Source organism: Kogia breviceps, chromosome 2, assembly GCF_026419965.1.
Source record: "Kogia breviceps isolate mKogBre1 chromosome 2, mKogBre1 haplotype 1, whole genome shotgun sequence".
NCBI lineage: Eukaryota > Metazoa > Chordata > Mammalia > Artiodactyla > Physeteridae > Kogia > Kogia breviceps.
Genome location: NC_081311.1, coordinates 704,124 through 731,117, shown reverse-complemented (window position 1 = coordinate 731,117; position 26,994 = coordinate 704,124). Strand labels below are relative to the sequence as shown.

Genomic DNA, 26,994 nt, shown 5'->3' with positions numbered 1-26,994 from the left:
GATCAAACTTGGCACTTCTTAAGCCGTAATTAAAACAGACAAATTAAACACGATGATCATGTGCCGTCTAATGGGCTGAACATCCCGAACGAATTAATAATGCAGCCTCCCACTCAGCCCTGCCGGCGGGATCGCTCAGAGAGTATGTTTCATGCCTTGCGCGGTGGCAACTGGCAGCTGGGCGCTCAGCTGGCCAGTGACAAAGAGTGACAGCAGTGCCAGGCGCTCCCATCTCCGCGTGGCCCCGCCGCACCCACCTGCCGTCCGTCGCCACTGACAGCCGTGGTGATGGATGCGTCTTTGGAGGCTGGCGGCTGTTTTTAAAAACCGGTTGCTGCCAGGTACAGGTTCAGGTGCCAGCGGGGCCTGTGAGGACCCTGGCTTCACGGAGGTAGCAGCCGGCCCTACGCTCACGTTCGCGGGGCGGTGGGCGCCCAGGCGGTGCCCCAGCAGCCGGGATCCCAGCACTAGCCGCGCCCGCCTTGGAAGAGGACGAGGAGGCACCGCCGAGCCCACCCTGCATCACAATGCTGGCCAGGGAGAGTACGCAGGCCGTGCGGGGGCCTGAGCCCCTGCCCCAGACCACGGGCATTTCTGCCAGCCAGCCTCCTGTCCTCGGGCTGCACACGCGACCGGGCAAGGGTGGGCTCCCACTCAGCCAGGAGGGGGCGTCGCACCTGGTCGGTACCTGTGCTGGCCCTTCGGAAGACCCCGTGAACTGTCCCCAGCCTGTCTCCGCATTTTCTCACTTCTCTGATTAAAGTCACTCTTTGGCTCTCAGGGAAGGCCTAGGAGGCTAAAGTTTTTCTGAGGCAGGCAGGGGACAGGGGCAAGGGGGTCTGTCCCGGGGAGGCCCCGGAGCGTCCTGCTCGGTTACGGAAGGAGGTGACAAGGGGTCCTGCTCTCCCCCCTGCCCCTTGTCCCCCACTGCCTGGCAGGTCTGAGCCCCGGTGTGTCTGTGGAAGGCCTGGGACGTACTCAAGAGGCCAAACCAGGAGCGTGGCGGGTCCCCCGGCCAGATCCCCTGCGGGCAGGGCGACCCCCGAGCGGCAGTCCGATCCTGCTGGACACGAGCCTAGAAAGAGCCCGCGCTGCTTCCTTCTAGAAAGATCAGTCAAGCTCCCCTGGCCTGCCCAGCCGGCCGCGGGCGGGCGCTGTAGCCCCTCGGTCAGCGGGTAGGGAGCTGGCGGGCGTCTCGGGGAGGAGATGAAAGCGTCTTTATGGAGGTTGTTGTTCTTGTGAACAGCTGCTGATACAGAACAAAAAGGGCGAAGGCGCCTCTGACGCTGACACGGCCTCACAACGGCGCCTCTCACGGACCCCGGGCAGCGGCCTGCCGCCCGCCCGCGCCCGCCCGCGCCCGACCCGGCGACGTCTGCGCCTTCGGGCCCTCAGAGTCCGTGTGTTCTGGGCCATCAAGGATGTCCCTCCTCCCGGGGGCGGGGCTTTGCCGGGAAAACCTCTGAAAAGCTGCGCTTCTCCAGAAGGGTCTTCCTTGGGGAAGTCAGAGTAAACGGAACGGGGGCGTTCGGGGTCGCTCCCGCCCGATGCAGGACGACCACCCCGCAGTGCTTCCCGGTGAAAACCCGACGCGGCTGCCGCCCCTGCTCGGCCTCAGGTCCTCGGCGCGCACCCGGGACGGTCCTGCTCTGTGTCAGGCAGGCCGCTCGGGCCCTGAAAACCGGGGAAGTGAGCTCTCTGATGAGCTCCCCTGAGGGCAGGGGCCCTGCCAGGCCCCTCCTGCGGCCAAGGCAGCAGGGTGTGCGTTTCTTGCTCGTTCTCGTGGGTGCCTGCTCTGGGCCCCACTTGGTGCAGCTGAGAGGCAAGACGCTGCCCAGTGGCCTCGTCTTGACCACACAAGCTCCCCCCGCCCCCCGACACCCAGGGACAGCAGTCACGGCCCGGCACCTGGCCACAGACCTCCCCCCTAGAGCACGGTGACCTCCTGGGCCTCGGGCCGGCCTGGCCATCACAGGAGGGGCCCTGGAGCTGAGTGCGGGCCAGGCAAACCGGGGCTCTTGCTCTCCAGAAGGTGTGTGTGTGTGTGTGTGTGTGCGTGTGTGATAGGGAAGGAGGCTGAAGCTCTGGCTGGAGCTCGTTGGACCACATGTCCGTGCACTGGGAGGTGCTGTTCCTGCCACAGGCTGAGTGGCCGCGGCTGTCCCCGAGGGGCTCCCACGGCAGCGTGTACCCTGGGACCTGCTCACTCGGCCGCAGGTGGTGTGGGCGGCTCCGAGACGCATGTCTGTCTGCCCAGCGCCTGCTTTTCAGGCCGTGGCCCATGTCTGCCCCCATGGGGATGGTCAGAGGGTTCGTGAAGACTTTTTCTGAGCACTTTCCTACGGAGACATGAGTTACCTGTGACCGAGGCAGGTTCTGAAGCCGCCGACTCCGCATCCCTTCTTCTTTGCTCCCCGGACACCTTTAGGACTGAAATGACATCTGTGGACGCTGGTGACCAAGGACTGGCCCATCCCTGGGACGGATGGTGCTTCTCTTCTGTTCCTGGCGGGTGGGTGGGTGTCCAGGGCACAGGGCCGGCTGGCTGATTCTCTGTACCCACCTCACGGTGACCCAGCGTTGGACCCAGACCTCCCACACACTGACTTGTGAGTGAGGTGCCAGAGGCAGCCTTTAACCCCTCGATTCCAAGAGGTGGATCTGGGCAGCCCGGGTCGGGGCCGCGGCACGGTGGGTCCTGGAGACCCCGTTCTCCTTCCAGAGCTGAGGCAGGTGTGAGGTTAAGGGGATGCAGCACAGCAGGAGGCAGACCCGGGTTAACGTCCAGCGTCACGGGGAGAGTCATCGCAGAAAAGGTCACGTTTATCCTCTAGAGTGGGATCTGTTTTCCAGCCGTTTGAAAAAAATCTAAACATAAAAAGTAATGATTTTCCATTAACTTGTTCTAAAGAAAACCTAGGTAAAGAACTCAGGTCTTTCTTCGCACACCGTCGTCTAGAAATCCTTCTCTTTCTTTCTGTAACCTGTGCTGTAGGAGGATGCAGACGGAACGGTTATTTGCACGCCTGTTTATTTTTAGACATTTTTATGGCTAGAATTTAACCCAAAGTAACAGGATGATGGGAACAACGTGGCACAGGGGTGCATTTCTCCCTGACGCCCTTTGTTGGCTGATTTTCAGTGAAGGGTGTGGATGCTTAGGCCCGGCTTTTCTGACATCTCCGTGATGCTGTGGGGGGACCCCAAGGACTCAGGGCCCTGCCGCCCAGCTGGGGTGGCAGCTCCATGCCGAGCTCCTCGGGTGCGAGTTGCTGGCCGCAGCCTGGTTCCTGCTGGACACGCAGCACGGTGGCGGCGAGGGTGTCCGAGTGCCTCTGGGGTGGAGCCGGCGCCGCCCCCGCGGGGAGGAGAAGCGGCTCGTGGCTGCGGCTTTTGCTAGGACCAGGAGATAACACTGTTCCAGCTCCCCGACGGCTTCCGTTCCCAGAGCGCGGAGCCCCTCTGCGCAGAGGATGAGGAGCTGAGCGCACGGGCCTGTGGGAAGCCGGCTTCAAGGCCGGCCGTGCCTGGGTGCAGGTGGGCGGGGGTCTCCGGGCCCTGCTCCCGAGGTGCCGGCACCGGGGCTGCAGGCACAGCTGATGAAGCACCTGCTCTGTTCCCGCGTCTGCTTCCAGCAGGTGGACCCAGAGCCGGGTCCCACGGGAGTGGCCAGAGCACGGGGCCCGTCCCCGGGCCGTGGCGAGTGGAGGCCGGGCTCCCCGCAGCGCCTCACCGGCCAGCGCGCTCTGTCCTGCGGAAGGTGGCAGTGGAGCCCCAGCGCCCCACCCCCGTCTGAGGGGGCCTTTCCGGCCTCACTCCCTGCGTCTGAAACACAGCCCCGAGCAGCCACCCACCCCCTCACGCGGGCCTCCAGAGCAGGGTCACTGGCCTTTTGATGTTGTGCAGGAGACGAGGGCACGGATGTCAGTGGGCAAGGGTCCTCGAGGGGCCGGGCGGAGCTGGGGCGCCCCCGCGTCACCCCCAAGATGCCAGAGGCCAGGCCGGTGGCCCTGCCGAGCCTCCTCACCCAGGGGCGCACCACGTCCGGGCGGTGTTTAAAGCCCTCGAGGATGTGTTCCTTTTACGTGCTTTTCGTTTCAGCTTCTCGGGGGTGGGTCCTACGCGCACGTTTGTGGCTGAGGAGAGAACCGGCGGCCACGGCTGGTCGGCCTCTTTGTGCCCCGGCTTTGTTTCCGATTTCACGCTATCAGAGGGTCCGTGTGTTTTCCTGCGCGAAGTTGTCAGGGGATGAAAGCTCCGGAGCGGGGTCGCACGCCAAGGGCCGGGCATGGAGCCCACCCGCCAGCCTTCCGCCCTCCCCCCGGCCCCTCCGCACGATAACGGTGTCGAGCAGGCCGGCCCGGCCCTTCGCTGCAGAACCGGCGCTGCCGTCCAGACCGGCTCATTCCTCTTCCACGGGGCCAGAAGGAGCCTCGTCCAAGGCTAAAACAGGGCGGCTAGCTCACCCTCCCCAGCGGTGACCCACTGCCTAGGCGCGGACGGCCGAGCTGGGCCCCTGGCGTGGTCAGGGGAGGGGGAGGTGAGGACGCTACCAGCTCCCTGTGTTTTCGGGGACATGTGGCTCTGTGACGGGGCAGGTGGAGTTCCCGCCCCGTCCTCACTCGGGAAGGACCCCAGCGACGCAGAAGCTGTGCCCACTCTGGTGGGACGCAGTGTGCAGCGGGCCTCACACTGGAGGCTGCTGGCTGTCCTTCCCGAGGGCCCGCGTCCAAATAGAGACGCTGGAGGCCAGGCCCCAGGCGGCGGGATGCCACCACGGGGACAGGGTGGACCCTGCGGGGCTGGGGGCTTCACAACTCCAGGAAGCCACTCTTTTGGTTATTTTTCATTTTAAGGCTGTTGTATTTTCCACTTGATGGAAAAATAAGTTAATCCAGCCCCCAAGGTCTGAGCAGGGGGTCGGAGGACCCCGTGTAGGTGCCGGCTTGCCACCCACGCCCTCGACTGGGAGCAGCCTTGCCACCGGCAGGTGGGTGCCGCCGAGAGGATGCTGGACCTCCAGGGGGCTGGACGCCCTCGGTCCCGCTGGTCCCTGCTTCTGGGGGCCCGTTCCGTGGTGTGGGTGTCTCCTGGGGGCCCAGGCAGAAATGGGGCTACGCGTTAGGTCCTTCAGGGGGTCTGCATTTGAACAAAGAGAGGAGTGCAGTCCTCTGGCTCAGAATGAACTAGAATATTTCCAATATCTGCTGGTAGTGTCTAAATATGGGTGCCAGAGGGGCTCGGTGGTTCGTTTTGATTTTGTTTAAACCTCCTGCTCCCCACGTGGAGGGGAAGAACACAGAGAGGGCTCTGAGGGGAGGTGCAGGGGGTCCGTTACTGCCTGGTTTTCCTCACTGCTTGGAACCAGGGTGGAACGTGCCCCACCCTCTGTGCAGCCCCACGAGGAGTGACCCCGCTCACCCCTCCTGAGCTCAGGCCCTGATGAGCCCCCTTCCCCCCACCCGTCCCCGGGCGCAGGGGTGTGGGGGCAGCCAGAGCGCAGCAGCGGTCGGGAGGCCGCGGGGCTGAACCTGCACGCACGTCCCCTGCGGCCCCCGGGTTCCACCGCTTGGACTCCTGGTCGCCTGGCTGTGCCCAGCCGTGCCGGGGACCCAGGTGCTCCTCGGAGCCTCCCAGAAGCCAGGGCGCGAGGCCCGTCGCTGAGAACGGGGGGCGCCGGGGCTCTCGGGGACCCGGGGGGCTGGCTGCAGGAAGGGAGTCCGTGCCTCCACCAACACCCAGTCTGTGTCAGACTGGTCAACAGCCACCCGGATAACTCGGGAACGGGGTGTCGCCGGGGCAGGAGGCGTCCCCCTGAGCCCAGCCCCTCGTTTGCAGGCCCAGCGCCTGCGGACCCCTCCCCGCGGCCGTGCCCTCCGCGGGGTCTAGAACCCGCAGGCAGGGCCCGCACTCAGGCTGTGGGCCGGTGGGCTTCTTCGGGGTCCCTCAGAGACCCCTGCACGCTCACATGTCGGGACTCCCGACTCCGTTGGAGAGAGACACAGACGCGGCCCCCAGGCCACACCGGGCTTTGCAGACACAGAAAAGCAAGAGCAGCTCTTCGTGTTCATTCAAAATATGCTTCCAATACCTGCATCACTTCCTGTGTTTTCTCAGGTGGAGAAAAAAGGTGGAATGGAAGTGCGTTCTGAGTCTCTTCTTGCCTCTGAGGAGAGAACAAACCCGCTGGGCCGCTAGGCAGGCCTGTGATGACGGGGCCGTGCCCCGAATTTCTGTCCTGGCCGCCCGGGACCTCTGTAAGACAGGCTGCGGGGTCAGAGCTGAGGGGTCAGCTCTCCTCCACACGGCGTGGCCAGCCGGCAGTTCCCTGCCTGGCCACAGCCCCCCTCAGGCCCTGTCTCTACCTCTCACGCTGCCACCCCGGCCTTTGCCCGCCCCCCCGGCCCTCCACCTGGAACCCGGCTCCATTAGCTCCGTTACACGGTCACCGTCTCTCTAGTTACCCCGACAGCCAGCCCCAGGCGTGCCCGCCTGTATACGCTGCACGTCCTGGACGCCGACCACAGGTGCCCGCCGGCCCGGCCTACGCCGGGTCTTTGGAAACTTGGGGTGCGTGTCAGCTGGGGCTCATGGGGGATCCCCTTCCTCCGGGCCCAGCGTGCTGGGTCCAGACAGAAGCCGGGTTTCTGGAATCACAGTAACTGGGTCTGAAGCCTAGCGAGCCATCAGTGAACGCAAACTGAGATGCTTTCTTTTAATACCTACTACCTCTCGAAGTGGCTGCACAGAAGAGAGCCTTACAGCTTCTGTTTACCATTTAGAAGCTTAGCAATTACAATGAGAAAACGACCTGTGTGCCTCTAACCTCCACAGATGGACACTTACTGCCCAGACTTTCCAGAAGGCGCCCCGTGACCCAGACTCTGAAACGCTCCGTGTCCCCCAGCTCAGGCCTCTCAGACCCTGGAATGTTCCTGACCAGCTCCTGGCTGATCCCGGGGCCTGTCCTGGGTGCGGGGCTGGCTGTCCCCACCCCCACCCCCACCGCAGTCTGACAGGGAGCAGAGTGGGTTCTGTAAGGCGACACTCACGGGTTTGCCTGGGGGGACCCAGGGGGCTCTGCCTGCATAGAATTGGGACCCTGGTGGGGATCGTCTGTGACAACGGGATGGGGGCAATGGGGCGGGCAGCTCTGGGAGGAGCGGGGCCAGCTGCACAGGCGCCCTGAGCCCCAGGGGTTTGTGCGGATTCCGTGGCTGTGAAACTGCGGGGCTCGCAGGAAACGCTGCACACTGCGCGTCCGGGCTGACACCGGCGCCGGGTCCTGCAGGCACCACCCCAGCAGCCTGTGCCCCCAAATTCCAAGTGAAAAACCAGGGGCTCCGGGTGCCAGTGAGACGGTGCTGGGCCACCTCTCCTGTGCCCTGCGTGCTGCTGCTGATGGTGGAATAAATCTTAGACGGCTCTTTAAGAAGAACATTTGGGAAATTTTTTTCTCCTTTCAAAAGAGGAAAATGCCTTCCTGTAAGTAGGCGAGCCGGAAAGGCCCTGGCCCGGCAGTTCCTGCATGAGTGGTCACGACTGCGGATTGAAAGGCCCGCCCGGGAGGAGGCCTGGCGGGTGTGGGAGAGAGGCCCCCCTCCAAGGGCTGGGCTGGTCAGATGTTTATCCTTTGGGAGCCCGTCTGAAGTGGCGAGATAAAGCAATTTTTTAAAAAAGTTTCCAGCAGATGCCTTTGGGAGAAGACCATGAATTTCCTGAATCGCGCCGAGAGGCTACAATGCCGTCTGCCTGCCGAGCCTCCCCATTCACTACGCTTAAGCCACTTAAGCCATTAGCATCTCGATGGGGTGACCTCCTCGCCGGGGGCTGGGCAGGGCGGCCGCGCTCCGCCGGATGGTCCAGGCGCTTGTTCTAATCCGGCCGTTTGAAGGCGGCCAGACTGATTTGTGACACATGAGTCCAGAAGCCACTGCGGGGGGCTTGACCTGATTAGCTGTCTGTGCTCTGAATATCAATGCCTGTCCTGGAGCGCGCGGCCCAAGGGGGAATCGGCGTCCGGGCTGCCCGGGGCCCTAGGCCCTGTTGCCGGAGGGTCTCCCCCAACGCTGGCTGCTTCGAGCCTCTGAGCCCAGCGGCTCCGCCGTGAAGTGACCTCATGAGGGCTCCTTAGACGAAGAGGTTTTTTTTTTTTTTTTTTAAGTCAACATTAGTTCAGTTGCGGTGGTCTTTCTTTTTTGAATAAAAATCACCTAGGGGCTTCCCTGGTGGCGCAGTGGTTGAGAATCCGCCTGCCGATGCAGGAGACACGGGTTCGTGCCCTGGTCCGGGAAGATCCCACATGCCGCGGAGCAACTAAGCCCGTGAGCCATGGCCGCTGAGCCTGTGCGTCCGGAGCCTGTGCTCCGCAACGGGAGAGGCCACAACAGTGAGAGGCCCGCATACCGCAAAAAAAAAAAAAAAAAAAAAAAAAAAAAAAAAAAAAAATCACCTAGTGCTTTTTAAAAAACAGCCCTATGGTGGTATAACTTACACACAAACTGAAATCCAGCTGTGACCTTCTCACCCCACCCGGCCCGGCCCCCGCGGCCCCTGCTCCGCCCTTTCTGGACTCCGCGTGGATGGACTTTCCTGAAGGGAGGCGTGCAGGGCCCCTCGCCGGCACTTGCTGTGCACCTGGGGTGTCTCTCAGCACGTTTAGAGCTGTACTTCGTCTCTGTGGTGTTGGTGCGGTCAGCGCGGCCCTGCGGTGCCCCTAACTGCACCAGGCCTCGCGGCCCCTGCGCCAGCCTCCAGCCTGGTCCTGACTGGGGAGTGACCCTGTTTAACCCCCATCCTGCTGCCTTTCCTTGCCCCACACCCAGGTCGGGACAGGAAGGATTTAATAAAGGAGCCTGGATTTAATAGAGTTTTCAGCCTATCCGCAGTCAGCCTGCCACCTGTGCCCTTCCGTCCACCCCGCTGCAGCTGGCGGGCGTCCCTGCCCAGGGCCCCTGGCGTGGCCTCTGTGTCCCCCACGCCGCCCCCGGCGCCCGTCTGGCTGCCCTTCCCTGTCCCTCCCGCGGTGGCCGTGGAGGACCGCTGCTCAGGCTGTTCCCTGGGGAGCCCCCGCAGGCCTCCTGGGTCCCCGGTCCTCGGGGCGGCAGGCAGAGGGCTGGGTGCGCGGCCCCGCCGTGTCTGGAGCCGCGGGTCCCTCCGCGGGAAGTGTGAGCCCCTGAGCCGAGGTCGGGGAGAGGGGGAGGCGGGCAGCAGGCTGGCATGTCTCCGGGGACTGAGCTCCTGCCGTGTCTTTCCCAGACTCTCTGCACAAAGGCCACGATGCAGACCGTCCGGGCCGCCGACACCAACGAAGTCGTGAAGCTGATATTCCGAGAGTCGGACAACGACCGGAAGGTGAGCACCTGGAGGTGCGGCGGGTGCCGTGCCCTGTGGCCCCCGCGGCGGGAGAGGTGGGGCCCCACCTGCTCTGACGGCCCCTCCCTTGGCAGGTGATGCTCCAGCTTGAGAAGAAGCTCTTTGACTACTTCAACCAGGAGGTTTTCCGGGACGACAACGGCACCGCGGTGAGTTCCGGCATCCGACGTGTAGCTGGTCCCCCCCGCAGCTGCTCTGGGGTGGCGCTGGCCCCCGGCCCCTCCCAACAGCCCCGCTTCCGCGGGACCTTGCTTCCCGGTGCCGTCACAGCCTGTGGCTCGGCTTCTGAACCCTCACCCTCCCGTCACTTCTCCACTGGGCCCTTCCCGGGGGGGCGTCCTGCCGCCGGCTGGGCTGCGGCCACCCGCCTCGCTGCCTGTGCCGGCCGGTGTGGCCCTCAGCGCTGGGGTCCTCCCCGGTGAGAGGCAGAGAGGACTAGGGGCTTTGGGTGCAGAACCCCTGGTTCAGGGCCGGCCCACAGAGGCCTGAGCTTCCTTTGGAAAGAAGAGAACCACCATGCAAATTTGCGGGGGCATCTCTGTGGCCGCGAACGCACGTGAGTGTGTGTGTGTGTGTGTGTGTGCGTGTGTGCGCGCGCAGAGGGATCGATATGTGTGAATGGACGCCTGCAGTTCAGACCACGGCGGGCACGAGCCCTGCAGCAGGATAGCCTGGGGGGCCTGCACCTGTCGTGCGTTTGTCAGTTGGGCCTGCTTTTGACGCATTTACCGACGCGCCTGTGTTGTATCGGCGCCTGAGGGCGGTCGGGACACCTGTGGGAGCCTCACCGCACGCCCAGCTGTGCACCTGTGCCCCCCCACCCCGCCTCCTGGGGGCCTTGCTGCACCTCCCACCCTGGTAAGGGGCTGTCTGTACCATTGTTCCCATTTTCAGTCCCCGGTTCACCCCACCGCACCTGCTTGCCACCAAGGCCATTGTCACCCCTCAGGGACGTCTTTATCCCAAAGGCCAGGGATGGCGCTTGGGCTTCAGGGCCTGCCTCCGAGGCGTCCCCCCCGGGGCCACACCCCTCATGGGTCAGCTACCCGGTCCCCCTCTGCCCCCAGCTCGGCTCTTGTGCTCTGGGCGCCCCGGATGGCCCGGTCCCCCTTTGGCTCTGGAGTTTCCAGCTCTGGACGATGCCCCTGTCTCGCGTCTGCCTCAGGCCCCTCCGGGCACTCACGCCGGCCCGGCTGGGGCCTCCGTGCCTCTGTGTGGCAGGGCCCCGAGCTCTCGTGCCGGGCGCTCAGAAGAGGGCTCACGTCTAAGTGGAGAGGGGCTCTCCGGATGTCCAGCAGACTCTGCCAGCCCGTGTCCCCGCCCTGCCTTGCTGTGCTCCCCGGAAGCCCCCGTCGCCCGCCGGGCCTCCCTCGCCTCGCACGTCCGGCGGCTTCTGGGTCTGGACTTGCCGCACGCCTGAGTCTGCCGCCCCGGCCGTCGCCCTCCCTGCCTCCTGCCCGACCGCTGCCCTCTGTCCACCCCCGGCCTGGAGCCCGCCCGGTCAGGCCCAGCTTCGGGCCCTGGCCACCGCCCTCCGCCGTCGGGTAAAGCCCGGGACCCGGGCCTCTCCTCCGAGGTGCGGCTCACGCCCGGGGCCTCTGTGCTGACCCCCCACCCCTCCTTCAGCCGCACGGGGGGCACCTCTGCCACCGCGGACGCTCTGAGCCACCTCACGCACTTCCCCCAGCCTGTCGTGCCGCGTCCCCGCCGCCCGTCCCCGGCTCGGCTGCACAGGGGGCCCCGGGTCCCGGTGAGGCGGGCTCCTGCCGTGTGCCGCAGCGCCTGGGCTCAGCCGCGGCCCCGCTGGGCTGGACGGGAGGCTCTGTAGGGCGCGGCCGTGTCTGGCTGCCGTCCTGTGACCTCCCAGGCCCGGAACGCGTGGGGCAGGTTAGGGGACACGACGCGTTCGGTGTGCCTGTGTGGAGGTGAGGTGCCCAGGAGACCCGGGGTGCCGTCCGCTCCCTGGGCGGCCGTGCGGCCCTCTGAGCCTGGAGAAGGGCGGGCGGGGTGGGTGGGCTCCGAGGGCCTCTGGCACAGAGGCGGCCCCTCGAAGCCAGGGACGGCGTGGTTACCGGGCCGAGCAGAAAGCAGGGACGCCCTGGGAGGGGAACAGTGGACACAGAGTGGTGCTGGGGCGGCCAGGAGGCCAGAACGTTCCAGAAGGAGCCGGGACACTGGCGAGAAGGAAGGTCCGCTGTGCGGGGGAGAAACAGGGTCCTGAGGCAGGCGTGCGGGGCGGGGGCGGGGGCGGCACGGGGATGTCACACGTGGGTCCAGATCCCCGCTGCCCTCGGTTAGCACTTAGAGAATGTGTCACCAGCCTGGAAACTACAGATGTCACCGTTAGACGAAAGCTCTAGTTCTGTCTTTATTTACCATGTGAAATCGTGCTCCTTTAAGGTGGAGGAAAGTTAGTTTGAATGTCCGGGAGAAGTTTGAGGCTGACTCAGATGAGAAGATGCAGTGGAGTCGGAGCAGAGGCGAGGTCTCCACGTGGGTTCTGAAAGGCCCGCGGGCCCCGCCTCTCGGGTCAGGAACCTCCGGGGAAGGGGGTGGCCTCGTGCGTCCCCCAGGTGCAGGGCCTAGGCTCAGCGGTAACTGCCCCGGCAGCTCGGCGTGTCAGTCCCACTTGGGAGGCGGGCGTCCAGACCCCCCTGGGGGACGATGAATATGGCCTGAGGAGCCCGGGGAGGACGTCTCACCTTCACGCGAGACGCCCACAGCAGGATGGATGCGCTGCTCCGGCCTCGGCCCCCAAATCCATCGCATCCTTGATCAACCACCAGTCTTGTTCCCGTCTGACAGAAATTTAATTCAAGCTGGCTCTGAAAATAATTATTGTATTTTAAGAGTAGTAATCATTGGCCGGGACATGATTGAGTGTGTCCATGCCTATTGACTTTTGCTATGATTTATAACTTTGTTTAGTCGATATTCCATCGCAATTGTGTAATTAATTATAAGTGTGGCTGTCAGGGCTGCAGGATGGAGTGCCCTGGTGAGGATTCGGAGAGATTAAATTTTCGGCGGCGGTCCCAGGGCAGGGCGCGTGCGTTTTCACCGCGCCTGGCCCGTCGGATGGAGATGTTTTCTGGGTGTGTAGCAACTGCTCCAGCCCAGGGCGCATCGATTTTCCGGCCTCTTTCCCTTTATCAGCGCGGCGTCTCTGCAGTAACAGAGGAACGTGTGCGGCCGGGACAGCGCCTGACAGATACGTACGATCAGGCGGCCGCTTAATCATTGTCCACACACGCCCTATTCTGTTTTTCACTTTGTAATCAAGAAGAATGTTAAAGATACATGTGAAATTGGTTACCGCTTCGTGAAAAATCTCAGAGAGATACAGATTACCCTTTCAACAGAAATGCACTGTCATTTCTAATCAGAAACACCGCACGCTGGCCTCCTGTGGCAGCAGCCGTGGCTCCAGCCCCCATCGCCCCCGCGGACTCAGGCCGTGGAGCCCCGGGGGCCTGCGGGGCGGCAGGAACGCAACACAGCCCCGGGTACAAAGCGTGTAGGAAGCTCTCCACGGTAGCGAGTGTGCACAGACAGCAGATAATGAACACGTGATCAAAATTATAAGATGAGATTTAAAGGTATTGAAAACGTGAAAGAATCAGGAACGTGAACACATACCACACCCTGAAAACAGCAGGCAGATTAAAAGCTCTGAGAGGTGCTAGCAGCAGCCACCGAGGCGGGAGAGTCTCCACAGGCGAGTTAAGTGTCGGGACAGACGCAGCCGGACGGCGGAGCTGAGACCCCAGCGCAGCGCAGACCTCGCGGGTCGCTCGGAGGCAGTGCCTGGAGGCTCAAAGCGGGGCCGGAAGGCCTGGTCCTCAGGAGCTCGGCGAGTCCTGAGCCGTACGCCCAACGCCAAGACCGAGAGCAGCCCGAGCGCCAGGTCTCCACGGGAGGGACGCTGGCAGTGGGCCTTGTGAGGGCGACAGAGCCGCCCACGGCCCGGAGGTCTCGGCGGGAGGAGCGGGGAGGACGCGGCCGGGGACGGCCCCGCGGTGGGGCCGGAGCTGCAGGAGTGAGAGCGTGCGTGCGGGGCTCTGCGGACACGCCTGGGCCCGTCACGCAGAGGACGGGGCGGCGAGCCCAACAGGACGCCTCGCGGACTTGCTGTGTCCAGAATGTTTCCTTCCTTCTCTCAAGAGTGTGAGTTAAATTTGGGAGAAATTGAAAGGCTTGGCAGCTCTCGGTGGGAGAGGCTCGGGCCGCTCACCGCCTGCAGGTTCCCAGGTGCGGGACCGAGTCCTCTGGGGGGAAGCGGCCACCGCCAGCGTCGGGGTCGGTGGCCGGTCTTCAGGGGCGCCGTGGGCGCCCCTCGCCTGACCTCGCCGCCGGGCCGGCGCCTCTCCCGACGGTCGCACCTGCCCGCAGCCGCCACGCAGCATCACGGCTGTCTTCCCGCCTGACCCGCGAAGGCCAGGAATTCACACTTGGAGCATCGTGGATGAGACACGCTCGCCGGCCTCCATAGGGGGGGGTGCGCCTGTGAGTGTGATGCGAGGGCATCTCCAGGCACACGTGCGTGTGAACACACGTAAGCACGGGACTGGTCCAGGCCCCACGCTCATGCTTCACACACACACACACACACACACACACACACACACACACACACACACACACTCTTCCCCTCCATCCCCGGCACCCCTGAGGTGCTAACTCTGCGACCTCCCGGAAGCTGTTTGGCCTGGGCTGCTCCCTGGAAGTGGAGTGTGTTTCTCCTCGATGCAGAGGCAGGGGCCACTGGGGCCGGGGAGCTGAGGGGCTCTGCCGCCCCCATGCCTCCTCCCGCACCCGCGGCTCCCTCCCCGTGCCTCCCTTGCCCCATCCCCCAACCCTTCCTCCGCCCCACGCCCCTCCCCATCCTGCGTCCCCACTCCTGGCCCTGCACCCCTAGGGCCCCCGGCGTGGCCGTCAGGGGGTGCTGAGTGGGGTGGGGCTTGCCATGGGCGCTCACAAGTGTCACCTGTGGGGTCCAGTACCCAAGCCTCGCCAGGCAGGGTCCGAGGCTCTTCGTGCCCCCGTCTCCGGGTGTCCAGGATGCTGCAGGAACCTGTGTGTGACTGAAATCAGGCAGCTGTCTCTGAAGTGGTCCCGTTTATGCAAAAGGAGCTTTGGTTTATCCCCCCACCCAAACCACAGGCGCCATCAAGGGCTCCTGCCGGGGGAGGTGTCGGCTCTGCCCCCCTCTGACTGGCCTGGTGCACGCAGGCTCGGCGGGGAGGGCCACGTGCAGGTGGCTCAGGTAGCAGCCTGGCGCCCGGTAATTACTGTGTACGCGGCACTGCTAACTGCACGCTTCGGGAGTGACGGAGGAGGTGGCGGAGGAAGAGGACGGGCGTGGCTTCGGGGGCCCGCGCAACGCCGCGCTCCCGCACAGCCGCAGGGGACGCGAGCGACGGCCGCATCCCCAGGGTGTGCGTGGCCGTGGTGGCCAGACGCTGCCAGTGCCCTTCCCTCCTGGGCGCACGGTGCCCCGTGGGGTGTGGCTCTGAAGAGCCCCTCAGGGCCAGGTCTTGTTTTTTATCTTCCTGTGTGAGGTCAGCGCTCTTACTCTCTTGACTTAGTTTGGGCAAAACGGTGTCCCCCCTGCTGGACACTGCCTGAGGGCACCTCGGAGGCGACGCCAGTGCCCACGGCGGCTGCACCGCGTGGTCTCAGCGGAGCGAGGCAGCCCTGCGTGGCCGGTCAGCACAGGCAGCGTGGGTCCGGCGCCGGTGGCGGAAGGGCCGAGTCCGGAGCAGGCCTCGCACAGAAGGGTCTGCAGGGTGCCTAGGGTCTCTCCAGCCGCACGCCCGGGGGGCCCACCCTCGGGAGGCCTGCACGCAGCCCGGGTGATGTTCAGGGCAGGTGCTGGAGCAACGCCTGTTTCCCGGAAGTTGCAGGTCCCTGCTGCAGACAGACCCTCCCCCAGGGCTTCTCGGTGCCCCCTGGGAGGCAAACCAAAGTGACCCCATGTTTTTTTCTGTTTCTTTTCTTCAGCTCTTAGAGTTTGACAAAGAGCTGTCTGTCTTTAAGGACAGACTGTATGAACTGGACATCTCGTTCCCTCCCAGGTAAGGACCACCGCTCGCTGGGCCAGCAGGTAACTGTCCTCCTGTCCGTGCGTCTGTGCCCACCTGTGCCTCCTCCCCCGCCCCCGCCCCCCCGAGCACAGCAGGGGTCTGTCCTCTCCTTTCTCCCAATGTGGCCTCTCAGATTAGCCTATGAGGGGCCCACACAGGCAGCTCTACGCTCTGGATCTTTCTGGAACCGTCATGGGGTGGGTTTTGGTTTGGTTTGTCTGTATTTGTCTGTCTCGGGTATGTAAGCTTTTGCTGGATTTTGCTCTGGTGTTCATAGAGTCTTGAAATCTGCAGCAATAACAGTGCCTTCCCTCCGGACCAGCCCGGGGCTGCAGAGGGCCGGGCTCGGGGGAGAGAGATGATTACGAAGTGGCCAGGACACCAGGTGGGCGCTCGGCCCGCCGGCCTGTCTGGAAAGACACGGATGCCCCATCACGGGCTTCTCCCCCCCGTCTCTCTCCTTTCATAGATTCCAAGTAGAAAATCTTATCACTCGGGAGAAAATGGGCCTTGGGCGGGTTCAGGGGAGCTTTCTCAGGTAGACAGGACCTGGTGAGGAGCTGCAAGTGGGGACGAGAGCGCCGCCTGGCCCCCCCTCGTCTGTGTCGGACCTGGCAGTAAAAGCATCAGATCCACGTCAGAGGAACGGTTGGCGTCCAGAACGCGCTGGGGGGCCAGGTCCTCTCAGCTTCCCTCTGAAGGTCCCCCCGGCTTCCTGGGCCACACACTCCAGTGGTCAAACGTGTGCAGGCTTGAAGGGCCCCCCCACCATCCACTGGACACGGGACTCACTGCGGGTCCAGGCTCTGGCCAAGGCGGCCGGGGGCTCGCAGCTCCGGGTCGGCGCCCAGACCGGCGGTGCGAGGTTCAGGGGCCAGAGAAGCAGGGACCTGGGCCCTTGGGGTGCCTGGTGGGCCCCCAGCAGCGGCTCCAACACCCGTGAACTTGTGACTCAGCGGCTCAGGACCAGAGGGCGGCCCTCAGCAATGCCGTCCAGGTGCTGACCCGCCACGTTGCCCTCAGTCTCTGGCGCTACTTTAAACGCACGCATAATATGCGGCGAACCACGCTCCCAGGCACAGCCTAAGTCTAAAGACGTCCCGAGAGACTTGTTCAGCCCGCGCCTCCTGAGGGTAGAGCCGGGGTCCAGGGCGTCCCTCCTGCTTGATCGGGGTCCAGCGCCTGTCTCAGGGCTGTGGAGCCGGCCAGGAGGGAGGGGGCCTGGGGCTGCCGAAGGCATAGCCCTGTGGACACGTGTGCCCTGAGCTGGCGTCAGCCCCTCGAGCGTCTCCCAAACGCCGCAGCCTTGAAGGTCACCCGTAGGTGCAGGGCGCAGAAGATGCGGTCGTGGTCCGTGCTCAGGCGGCCAAGGGACGAGCCCCCCACCCCTAGGCGGCAGAGAGACGGGCACGTCCGGAGTCGGGTGGGACAAGGCTGCGCGGCCTCCAGGAAGCACAGGCTGTCCCCCCGGAAGGCGCCGTAGCCCCGGGCTCTGAGGTCCCACTGGCAGGTGGGGGTGGGCATGCTTTGGTGCCAAGCCGGAGGAACTCCAGGGAGGGCCTGGGGTTCGTCAGGGTACCTGGGGCTGCAGGCACCTCGAGGTCACCTGCGCTCGGTCTGGGGCGCACCTGCCTCGGGGTTTGATGGGCTCGCGTGGCAGGAGAACGACCCCGAGGGGTCCTGCCCCCGTCCGGGAACCTGTGGACGTCCTGTGACTTTGCAGGTGCGTTAGGAACGGGCCCGCACTGTGGGGGCGGGTGTCCTGGGCCCGTCACAGCAGAGGTGCCCCTCTGCCTGGAGGTGGCGGCTGCCACCCGAGGGAGGTGGCCTGGGAGGGCCGTCAGTTTAGGGGTCAGATTTTCTCCCTTTAACTGGGAAGTAGCATTCGAAGTTTTCTGAGGTGGGAAAAATCGTGCTTTACAGACTAAATCATCGGCTCCCAAAGCTGGGGGTCCGGCTCACAGTAGGAAGTACGCCTGAGCTGTCAGCCCTGCCACAGCCGGCGGTGCAAGACCCACCAAAGGCTCCTGAGGCCTTTCCGGCCACTGCCCGGCTCATCCCTCCCTCCCCCACTGCCCACGTCACCCACCCCTCCCCCACTCCCTGGGTCGTCCATTCCCGTCCTCTGGTGCCTGGGTCACACCCAGCCCCCTCCCTTGGCTCTGTTGCATTTTAAAACCATGTTTGTGACCATCGGCTAGAGCTCACAGCCCCCTGGGTTGCCACGGGGGGTCTGCAGGGCTGTTCCCGACATGGGGCTATGTCAGCGGAAGCAGAAGTGGGACAGCAGCAGGGACTTGGTTAGAAACGGTGGCTGTGTGGTTTGGACCCAGATGCGTTCTCTGATTCTGCCGGAAAATAAGCGACCTCAGGCGTGCTCTATGTGTGTGTGTGTGTGTGTGTGTGTGTGTGTGTGTGTGTAGGAGTGTGAGCTCCTGTGCACACGTGTGTAGGGTGTGTGCACAGAGGATTGTGCGTGGGTGTATTCGCTTGTGCACACTGTGTAGGCACGTGTCCATGGATGCGGCACCGCATGCGTGTGGGTGCATGTGTGTGCAGAGTATGTGCGTGTGTGTGTAGGGGTGTGTGTGTGTTTACCTGTGTGGGTGTGTGTGCAGGATGTATGCAATCAGATTACAGACTGATTGCATGTGTTTGTGCAGTGCATGGGTTTGCGTGTGTGCGTATAGTATCCACACGTGCACGGGTACGGGTGTGCACACGTTGGAGTGTATGTACATGGTGTGGGTGTACACGTGTGCATGCAGAGTCGTATGCATACATTGTTGTATGTGCACACGTGTGGGTATGTGGGTGTATGTGCATGGGTGTGTGCAGTGTGTCTTGGGGTGGGGATGGGTTGTGTATGCACCTGTGGGTGTGTGTACGCACGGGCCTATTTGTGGTGTGTGTGTGTGTGTGTGTGTGTGTGCAAGTACATGGCTGTGTACACGTGTGCATTGCACAGGTGTGGTTATGTGTGTGCATGAGCTGTGTTTGCACATGTACGTGGTATGTGCACATATGAGCGAATAGGTGTTTGCGTGTACATGGGTCTTTACATGGGGGTGTGTGCATGTGCATGGTGTGTGCCTGAGCTCGTGTGCAGTTCGTGCACGTGGTGCAAAACTCGTGTGTATATGTGTATGCACGTGTGCTTCCTGGGTGTATGCATTGCCTGCACGGGTGGGGGTGTTGCTGGGGCGTGCAGGGGGTGTCCTCTGTGCACAACTGCTAGCCTAGGGCCATCTCCCGCTCTTGGAAGCTGTCGGGGGCTTCTGGCCCGGAGCGGTTTCCCTGCAGACCATCCGTCTATCGCTTCGCTCTGAGCTGAGGGGTGGAAGCCGCTGAGGAGCCACCTGAGGAGCCTGGCGCCCGGGCTGCCCTGGTCCTGCGCGGGGAGGGGCAGGCGGGGGGAGGAGGGCAGGGGAGGCGCCCATCGCGTCCCATGTGCCCAGTGTCCCCGCCCTGGAAGGAGGCAGGGAGTCTGCCGGGGTGCCCGCCAGCTGCACATCCTGCCCACGGGGCCGTCCTGCATCCAGGCTCCACCACGGTGCCCTCTTTGAGGTGGAAAGGCGGAGCCTCCCGGTTCTGTTTCTACTGGTGTGGCTGAGCCCCGTGGGGACCTTTCCGGAAGCCGCGCTGGTCAGTGAGGGACACCACGTCTGCGTTTGTCTGCGTGGCCTCGGGCAAGGTGGGGTGTGCGCGTGGCAGCCCCTCAGTCACAGAGAAGAGCCACGCCAGCCCCTCGCACGCTCCCGAGGCCCGTGTCATCCTCACGACTCCGTTCTGTGAAAACGGCCCTTCCCTCCCACGTGGGCCAGGCGGTCGGGACAAAGGTGCGTGGGCTCCGAGGCTGTGGGCCCTCGCGCGTGGCTCTGGGCGTTTGTGGGGACGGTCTGTGCTTCACTGGCTGCCGGACTCTGGCACCTCCTGGGGGCGGGGGACGGGGGGTGTGGACAGTGTCCGTTCAAGGGGCAGTGGGCACCCCAGGCCGTCGTGCCTGTCCTCACCCAGCTTTCTTCTCTGTGAGGCCTGTTTGCTCCAGCTTGGCAGCCGGGGAATTAGCCAGAGCCATGGGCATCGCTGGCGCCAACGGGCAGTGCCACGGGAGCAGGGTGTCCTGAGCCGCAGCCTCGGGCCGCCGCGCCTGGTTTTCAGAACATTTCTGTGCCTTTTGACTTTGTTATCCAAGCAGCGGACTCCCTGCAAACTGGCTGCGGAGTCCTGGTCCCCGTCCTGGTGGCGGCGAGCTCTCAGCTGCCGGGGGCCAGGGGCTGGGGGCGGGGTCAGTGCAGAGCCCGGAGCGGAGGCCACCGTGCCCTCCGTGGCTCCAGGCTGTGGCTAATCGCGTGCCCGGGACAGTCCTCAGAGGTTCTCGAGCGGACAGGTCTCCTAAGGAGAGCGATGGGGCCGGGGGGGTGTTTCTTGAGCACAGACGTTCGTGACTGTTCTCCGCGGGCTAACAGAACTCCACCCCTAGTGGGCTGTAACTCAGTGCTGTGGGTCACTTTGCTGGAAGGGGTGCTAATGTTTCAGGCGTTTGTAGAGCCTTCAATTCTCAGTCTTCTCAGCCTCGGGCACAGTTTTGCACCTTCGTGAGGCACAACCACGAAGTGACGGGCGGGGTGGGGTAGAGGCAGAGAGCGCGGCCAGGCCAGGCTAGTGGGCGCGGGGGGTGCCCGCCACAGCGACCCTCCAGGCCCCACCCTGCGCTCCAGATGACGCCCGCCGAGCCCGAGTGGCCGGGGACGGCGCTCAGGACCAGGCCAAGTGAAGGCCTTTAACGCCACGTGGTGTTTCCACGTGCTGGTGACGTAAAAAGCTTTAAGTTCGTGCTCAGAATAACTGGTGGGCAAAGAGCGTGGTGCCGGCGCCGGCATGAGCCGTGCCCGCCTGGCTCTCTGTGGGACCCGCCTCCAGTTGGTGCAGAGCCAGCCGTGAGGCCGGCGGTTTGCAGCGGACAAGGTGACGGTCGGCTTTCCGAGTCCCGCGTTGCCATCCTGTCCGCCCTCCCTGCCCTCTGGGCCAGCGTCCACTTGTGGCTCCCACTCTCAACCCGGATTGGGGCCAGTCGCGGGAGCCCCCCCTTTCCTCGCCCCAGGAAGGCCCGGCGTGAGCAGCAGTGATGTGGGGCGCCCCAGAGGTGACCCAAAGCCCGTCCTGCGCATCCAGCAGGGAGCTTCTAACGTAGAGTGTCATTCTGAGTTCCTGTCGTTGGTTTTAAAATAAAGAGATCAAAGTATGAAGATGAGACCGCTTAGCTGCCTTTTCCACTAATGTGGTGTCAGCGGGCTTCCCGTGGTGTGGAATCCTCCCCCAGCCCTGCACGCGGCCCTGCCCTGGACCCAAGTCCCTGTACAGCATTGCTGCCCACCCGCGCCCTCAGCACCGCCCCCGCCGCAGGAAGCCTCCTGTCACTGGGGCTCGAGAATTCCCAGCGGCGGTGGATGCGCCCCGCACGCTCCCCTCTCGTCCCACTGACTCCTACACTGTGTCGCCCAGGCCTGAGATTCAATCCAGGAAGCATTCGTGCAGCTTTGCCTGGGGGGGGGGGGGCTGAGGAGGGGCTGCCCCCAACGCCATGACAACAGCAAGTCGCGTCTCCGCGTAATCGCGAACATAGAAGGTAAGCTTCCAGCCCCTGACAGGGTCTCGGGCCCCTGGGGGTCCGCACGTCACGGCCAAGAACTCCCCAAACCTGGAAGTAACCAAAACGCCACCTTTGATGGGTGGATGTTGACGGCTGAAACGGCCGGGCCCCTGCTCCCCGCGGGCCTGGGGCTGCTGCCTGTGGCGCGAGAGCCGCCGGGGGGTGGAGGGCTGCCGCGGCCCCTGCGTTTCTGGCTCTGCGTGACACGCGGGCCAGAGAGTGAAGCTGACCGGGGGGGCGGACAGACGCACAGTCAGAGTACACGCCTCGCCAGAGAAAAGTCACACCTTCCCAAGGACGGACAAAAACGCTCCACGGTGGGAAAGAGGTTTTTACTGGGCAAATTAATTACAGAAAAAGATCCAGCGAGAGCTTTCCAAAAAGACAAGAATATATATAACACAGGGATAAAATGTATCACATGGCTCTGGCCAGAGGAGGCTGTCTCTCTTCAGTGGATACATTTATTTTTATATTAAAGATTCGGAGGCACTTTTCAGACTTCTTTTTTGGCCATAACTCAACTTTGGACCATCTATAGATTCCTGTCTGTAACGATAAATATAAAACGGTGACATTTGGACAAAAAGGCTGAGCTCCCTGCTGTGCGCCCGGCCTGACTCCTGGGAAGGGAGCCAGAAAGCTTGTCCAGCTGGTCACCGAGCCCCGGGGTGGACGTGGCCCAAACGGAGGCACGGGGGCAAGTGCTGAAGGGCAAAGGGCCAGGGTACCGTTTACTCGGGAAGCCGCCGGTCACCCCACGGTGACGCTGCGGGCACCTGTGTCCACAGAGCCGGGTCAGCTCTACGGCTCTGACCACGGCTCCTCCTCCCCACGACAGTGTGAACGTTATTGCCCAGTTCAGATGCAGCTTCCTTCCGCCTCCTTTTCTTTCCCAGGAGTCTCAGGTGTTTGGAAACCGAGTTCCTGCGCGGCCACTGCCTGCCAGCCTCCGGGGCTGCCGTGCACGGGCGGACGGTCCGCCGATTCGCTGGCCACGCGGGCCCGTCTGCCCTCAGCAGGGCTGTGACTTGGGAACACTCACGTTCTCCCCGAGCGAGAAGCCCAGGAGGGTCTCCCGCAGCACCCCCAATTCTCCGCCTCCCGCTTCGGTGAGAACTGGGCCTGTCCGGCCAGGTTCAGGGGCCCCCGCCCCCTCCACCCTTGGGCTCCTCCTGAGCCCGCGTCTCTCGCGCACGGCGGCCGGCCCTGCGGAGTCGGGCAGCCAACACAGTGGGCCTTTGTGCCTTTGCGGCCTGGCTGCTGGCCTCGGGCCCTGGTGACACCACCAGCCCTCCCGCCGCTCGGATGCAGGCTGAGCCTTGTCGGCGGCGCCCTGGCAAAGGGGCCGCTTGCCCACGTCCTGCGTCCTGCGTCCTGCGGGAAGGAGCCCGAGGGGCTGAGAGGACAGGTGGGCGATTGTCAGCTTCATCGCAGGGCCATTGGCTGTGGCGGTCACTCCCGCCATGCGGGGCCAGGCCGGAGGCTCGTCCCGCGTCCCCGCCCTGCGCAGCGTTTGCTTTCAGATAAGTCCGCGTGTGCAGCGAGCATTGATCATCGGCAGCCCCGGCGGGCAGCGCTGGGCCATCCTCGGAGTGGCCAGGGCGGGGCCCCCCTCCCGGGCCCACGCTGGCCTTGCCCGGCCCGTCTGCACCAGCACCGCCCTGCTCGCTCCTGGCCCGGCTCTGGGAGTGGCTGGCCCCTTCCGGGGAGTCTGTCCACAGCAAGGGCCCCCGGCCCGTGGGGTGAGGGTGCCGCCCCCCAACCGCCCTGCCCGTCCCGGCCAGCTTCCCTCGCCCGCCGTATCGCACGTGGGCAGGCCCCACGGCAGCAGCAAGGTTGAGAACACGGGCTGAAGTCCCCGTGGGAAGCTTGTCCCGGCTCCGGGCCTCCCGGGCCCTTCCGGGTTACTCCTCACCAGGCTGGCTGCCCCCGTGATGGCCCGTCAGCTCCTGGCGGTGGACGGGGGGGCTGGACTCGGGCCCTGGCGCCCTGTGATGATGGCTCCGCGGTGTGTGTGGGGACTGTCCACATCACTTACCTGAGTGGGCTTTTCATGCTGTTTCGATCCCAGGACCCCTAGCGCTTCCCTGAACCTTGCCCTAGGCAGGTCCCCAGGGGGCTCTGTGGGCATTGGGGCGCAGCCTCAGTGGGACCCCCGAGGGCCAGGGCTCCCGAAGGCTTTCCCGTAGCAACAACGTCATAGGTGCAGCTGAGGGTCACGCGGTGGTTCCTGAAGCCCCCTGGACTCGACCCTGCTCCCGTCTGCACCACGTCTCCAAGGGACGCTTCGAGCCGGCCCGTTCGGCACTCTCGGAGCAGCGTGCGTCTGTGCGGCTCCTGCCCCACGGGGAGCGTGGGTGAGGCCCGGGGTGGCCGGCCTCACCTCCCAGACCTCCTGTTGACCGCAGATGTCCCTCCGGTGAACCTGTCCTGCCCCGCCTCATGGTCAAGGACCAGCTTGGGTGGGCTCAGAGCACACACGATCTTCCCAGCCCTGGCCACAGCCCTGCCGGCCGCCTCCTCCCCTGACCTCTGCCTCCAGTGGAGGGGGCTGGGGGCTTGCTCTGTGCTCAGCACATCCTGCTCTGGACACTCAGCGTCGGCCCGTGCGGACCCCCGATTCCTGCAGCTCCCGGGAGGATGGGGTGGGCAAGCGTCGCTCCTTCAGGACCACAGCCAAGCTAGGCTGGGACGTGCCTGAACAAGCCCGCCGTTGGCCCCCCTTTTCCCCGAAGGAAGCTGAAGGGTGGTCAGTGCTCCGTGCTGTCAGCAAGTGTAATGCTGTTAGAAGCAGAGATTAGGGACGTTTTGCTTGTAGCCGTGTTTGCTGCTTTGGGTCTTCAGTGAACTCAATTCCTGCAGGGCCTGGGGCCGTAAGTCGCCGTTTCTGGAGCGAGTGTGTGGAACGCTCTGGAGGATGGAGTAGGCTGAGAACCGTTAACTCAGGTTCTGCGGATCCCGACCACGGGCCAGGGAGGGAGGAGGGGCAGAGGCCCCACGCGAGCCCAGGACAGAGCAGCCCAGGAAGACAGTGGCATTTCTCTCCTCCAGCTGAAAGCACAGGAAAATTTAATAGAGAGTAACATGCCATTCCCAGCAAATACCATGTGGTATTTGGGAACTAACCTAAAAAGCACATTAGACCTTTGCAAGGAAAAATTTTAGACTGTATTGAAGGCCATAGGAGATGCACCACGAGAAAGCAGACCCACCATCCTGATGGGTGTGCAGGGAGCGTGGCTGAGGGTCCCCCAAAGCCAGTCGGTTCATTCTGGTTAAACGCACCTGCTGTTAGTTCAGTGCAACCCAATCGAAATGCCCACGGGGTGGGGTGAGCGGTTTTACATGGACCAGGGCAGGCCCGCTGGGCAGTGCAGAGCCCGGAGCCGGTGAGTTCTGGACCTCAGCCAGGCGGCTAGTGTCAGGGGGTCGGGGGCTCAGCTGGTGGTCCCAGGCCTCTCCCCGCTGCCGCACCGGGCCGGTGGGCGGGAAGCGGGGCCCGCGCGGCCAGGGCAGTTAAGTCAGGGCGAGGCACACACTCCGCCACAGCGAAGGTCCAAGGCCACGGCCCGGGCACCTGGGCACTTCCTGAGGTGGACGCCTCGGTGGGACAAGGGGGTGGCGTCAGTCCGGGCCCAGGCGTCCGTAGGCTCCTGGGCAGGTTTTCGCTGGGCTGTAGGCCGCATCCAAAAATAAAACCAAGTTTAATAGACGTGTCCATGTCCGTGGGGAGGGTTTATCTGAAGTGCTGTGTGGGACAGTCCTTTGACTTTATTCTGGAAACTTCTGTCTGCCTGTTCTCCCCCTGGACAGGCTCGGCCTTTCTGAGGTGCACAGGGCGGAGCCCACACCGCCCCCCCAGGCGCGGAGGAGGGGCTGGAGGAGGGGCCCCGCGGCTGCTGACCGGTGCCTTCCTGTCCTGTCTCCCCAGCTACCCATACAGTGAGGACTCCAGCCAGGGCAGGCAGTACATGAACACCCGGTGCCCCGCCTGGTGTGACCGTGTCCTTATGTCCCCGTCCGCCAAGGAGCTGATTCTGAGGGTAAGTGTGAGGGCCACGCAGGCCAGAGCCCGGGCGGGTGGGGAGCCTCGGGCCAGGGGACGTGCCCTCCTGCCGGCCCCAGGATGAGCCCTGATCCCGTTCTCAGGGCTGGGATGGAGCCTGATCTCCATTGTCTTTCTGGATTCGAAACAGGCATAAACTGTCGCCGGTGCTTTAGGAATCGTTTTAGTTTACTGTGTCCTCGGGGGAGTCAATGAGCTCTTGTCCTCGAAAGAGCTTGGGAGCTATGAAGTCTGCCCTTATTTTCCTAAGTTGTAAGTCAGATCCAGAGTCACAGTGGGGCTTGAGAAGTTAAAGATGAACGGCCAGCACTCAGGAGGCAGCCCCGTGAGACTGGGTGCGGGGAGAGTTTGAGTTTCCTGGAGCCTCTTGATTTCCCGGGGTTTTTCAATGCCCACATTTAACACAAAAGGGCTGCTCTAAAGAATCAATATCTTCATTGGTTTTGTCAACCCCATCAGTGAAAAAATATAGTAACGAGGTGCATTGATTGATTAGGGCAGTGGTCTGGCCTCTGCGTGATGGGGGCAGCCAGTTAGGAGGGGGAAGGAGGTCCCCACGGCCCAGGCCATCCCCCAACCTCAACCCAGTACGTTTTGGGCTCTTGTCACCACCCTCCACAGCCCTCGAGGCTGCTGCGAGGAGCCCTGTCTGTGCCCCTGGGCCCCGGGCCCTTTACCCAGAGACGCAGCCAGGAGTGCAGAGCCCCCTCGGCCTGCCCAGGTGCACGCCTGTCCCCCTGCTCGGCAGCCCCTGCAGCCCCCCTCCAGGAGGCCCCGCTGCTGGCTTTCCGGGGCGGGCTGTCCCTCCACGCTCTGCCTTGAGCCAGAGACCCCGGGTGCGTGGGGAGGTCGGCCGCTGGGCCCGGGTCGGAGGCGGGGACGTGTCGGGTCCGCAGTGAGCTTGCTCTGACTGGGCCTGGGGGCTGGCCAGGGCAGCCTCGGCAGCCCTCCCCGTGGCCTGTGGGCAGGGCCTGCACCCAGCTGTGACACGCCCGCCCCCAGAGGACATCACGGACGACAGGCGCTGGCCGGGCTGCTCCCACAAGCAGCCTTCCCGAAGGGAGCTGCACGGGACATTGGTGGCCCTGACCACACAGACTTGGGCAAGGGTGCCCGGTGCCCGGCCTCGGAAGCAGCCCTGCCCTCTCTGCCGGGCCTGCCCTTGGGGCCCTGAGATGCCACGTGAGGAAGCACTGAGGACAGCACACATAGCGGCTCACGCCGGCAGGCGAGCTGAGCACGGAGCAGCGTCCAGAGAGGGGGCCTCAGGGGCCTCGGGGCGCAGAGGAGAGGCGAGTGTCCTCTTCCAGGGAAAAAGGCATCCTGCAGTAAACCCCCCAAGACAGCAGGAGTGCGTAGGATGGTGACAGGGGTTGCCCAGGGCTGCAGACGGGTCCAGCAGAAGGCGGCGCTGCGGGCTGTTTTACCTGCGTTCACATCATGTCAGCTTCGGGGCCCGAGATTTGATGCTGCAGACACAGTGGGGACAGAGCTCGGCTGGGTGGCCCAGTGTGGGGAGGGCCCAGCGCCTTCTTGGAGGGGGGAGCCCCGGCAGGCCCTCCCCTGGGGGCCGCCCAGCGGGCGGCAGGCGTTACCAGCCCACTGGCCGTGGCGCCGAGCGGCTTCCGCGGCGTCATCCATCATGCCACGCTCGGTCACCTCGGCATCATGTTAGTTCTGCTTCCCGGCCCCGGAACACGAAGGTGGCGGGCGTGGTGATGAATGCGCGGCGAGGTGTGCGGCGGCCGCTTAATTTGTTTATCTGTCTCACGATTCTGCACTTGGAAATCCACAATTTCACGCTGCCTTTG

General features: G+C 64.0%; 1 protein-coding gene across 3 annotated transcripts in view; it reads left to right on the top strand.

Moving 5' to 3' along the window:
• The window catches only part of INPP5A (inositol polyphosphate-5-phosphatase A), a 178,437-nt gene that overhangs the window by 148,189 nt on the left and 3,254 nt on the right, over window positions 1-26,994 (top strand). For all 3 annotated transcript variants that reach the window (XM_059054989.2, XM_059054988.2, XM_067023792.1), the window contains exons 10-13: window positions 9,259-9,354; window positions 9,450-9,524; window positions 15,379-15,452; window positions 25,049-25,160. In XM_059054989.2, the coding sequence (XP_058910972.1) occupies window positions 9,259-9,354; window positions 9,450-9,524; window positions 15,379-15,452; window positions 25,049-25,160 (357 nt within the window). The remainder of the gene's footprint in view (window positions 1-9,258; window positions 9,355-9,449; window positions 9,525-15,378; window positions 15,453-25,048; window positions 25,161-26,994) is intronic.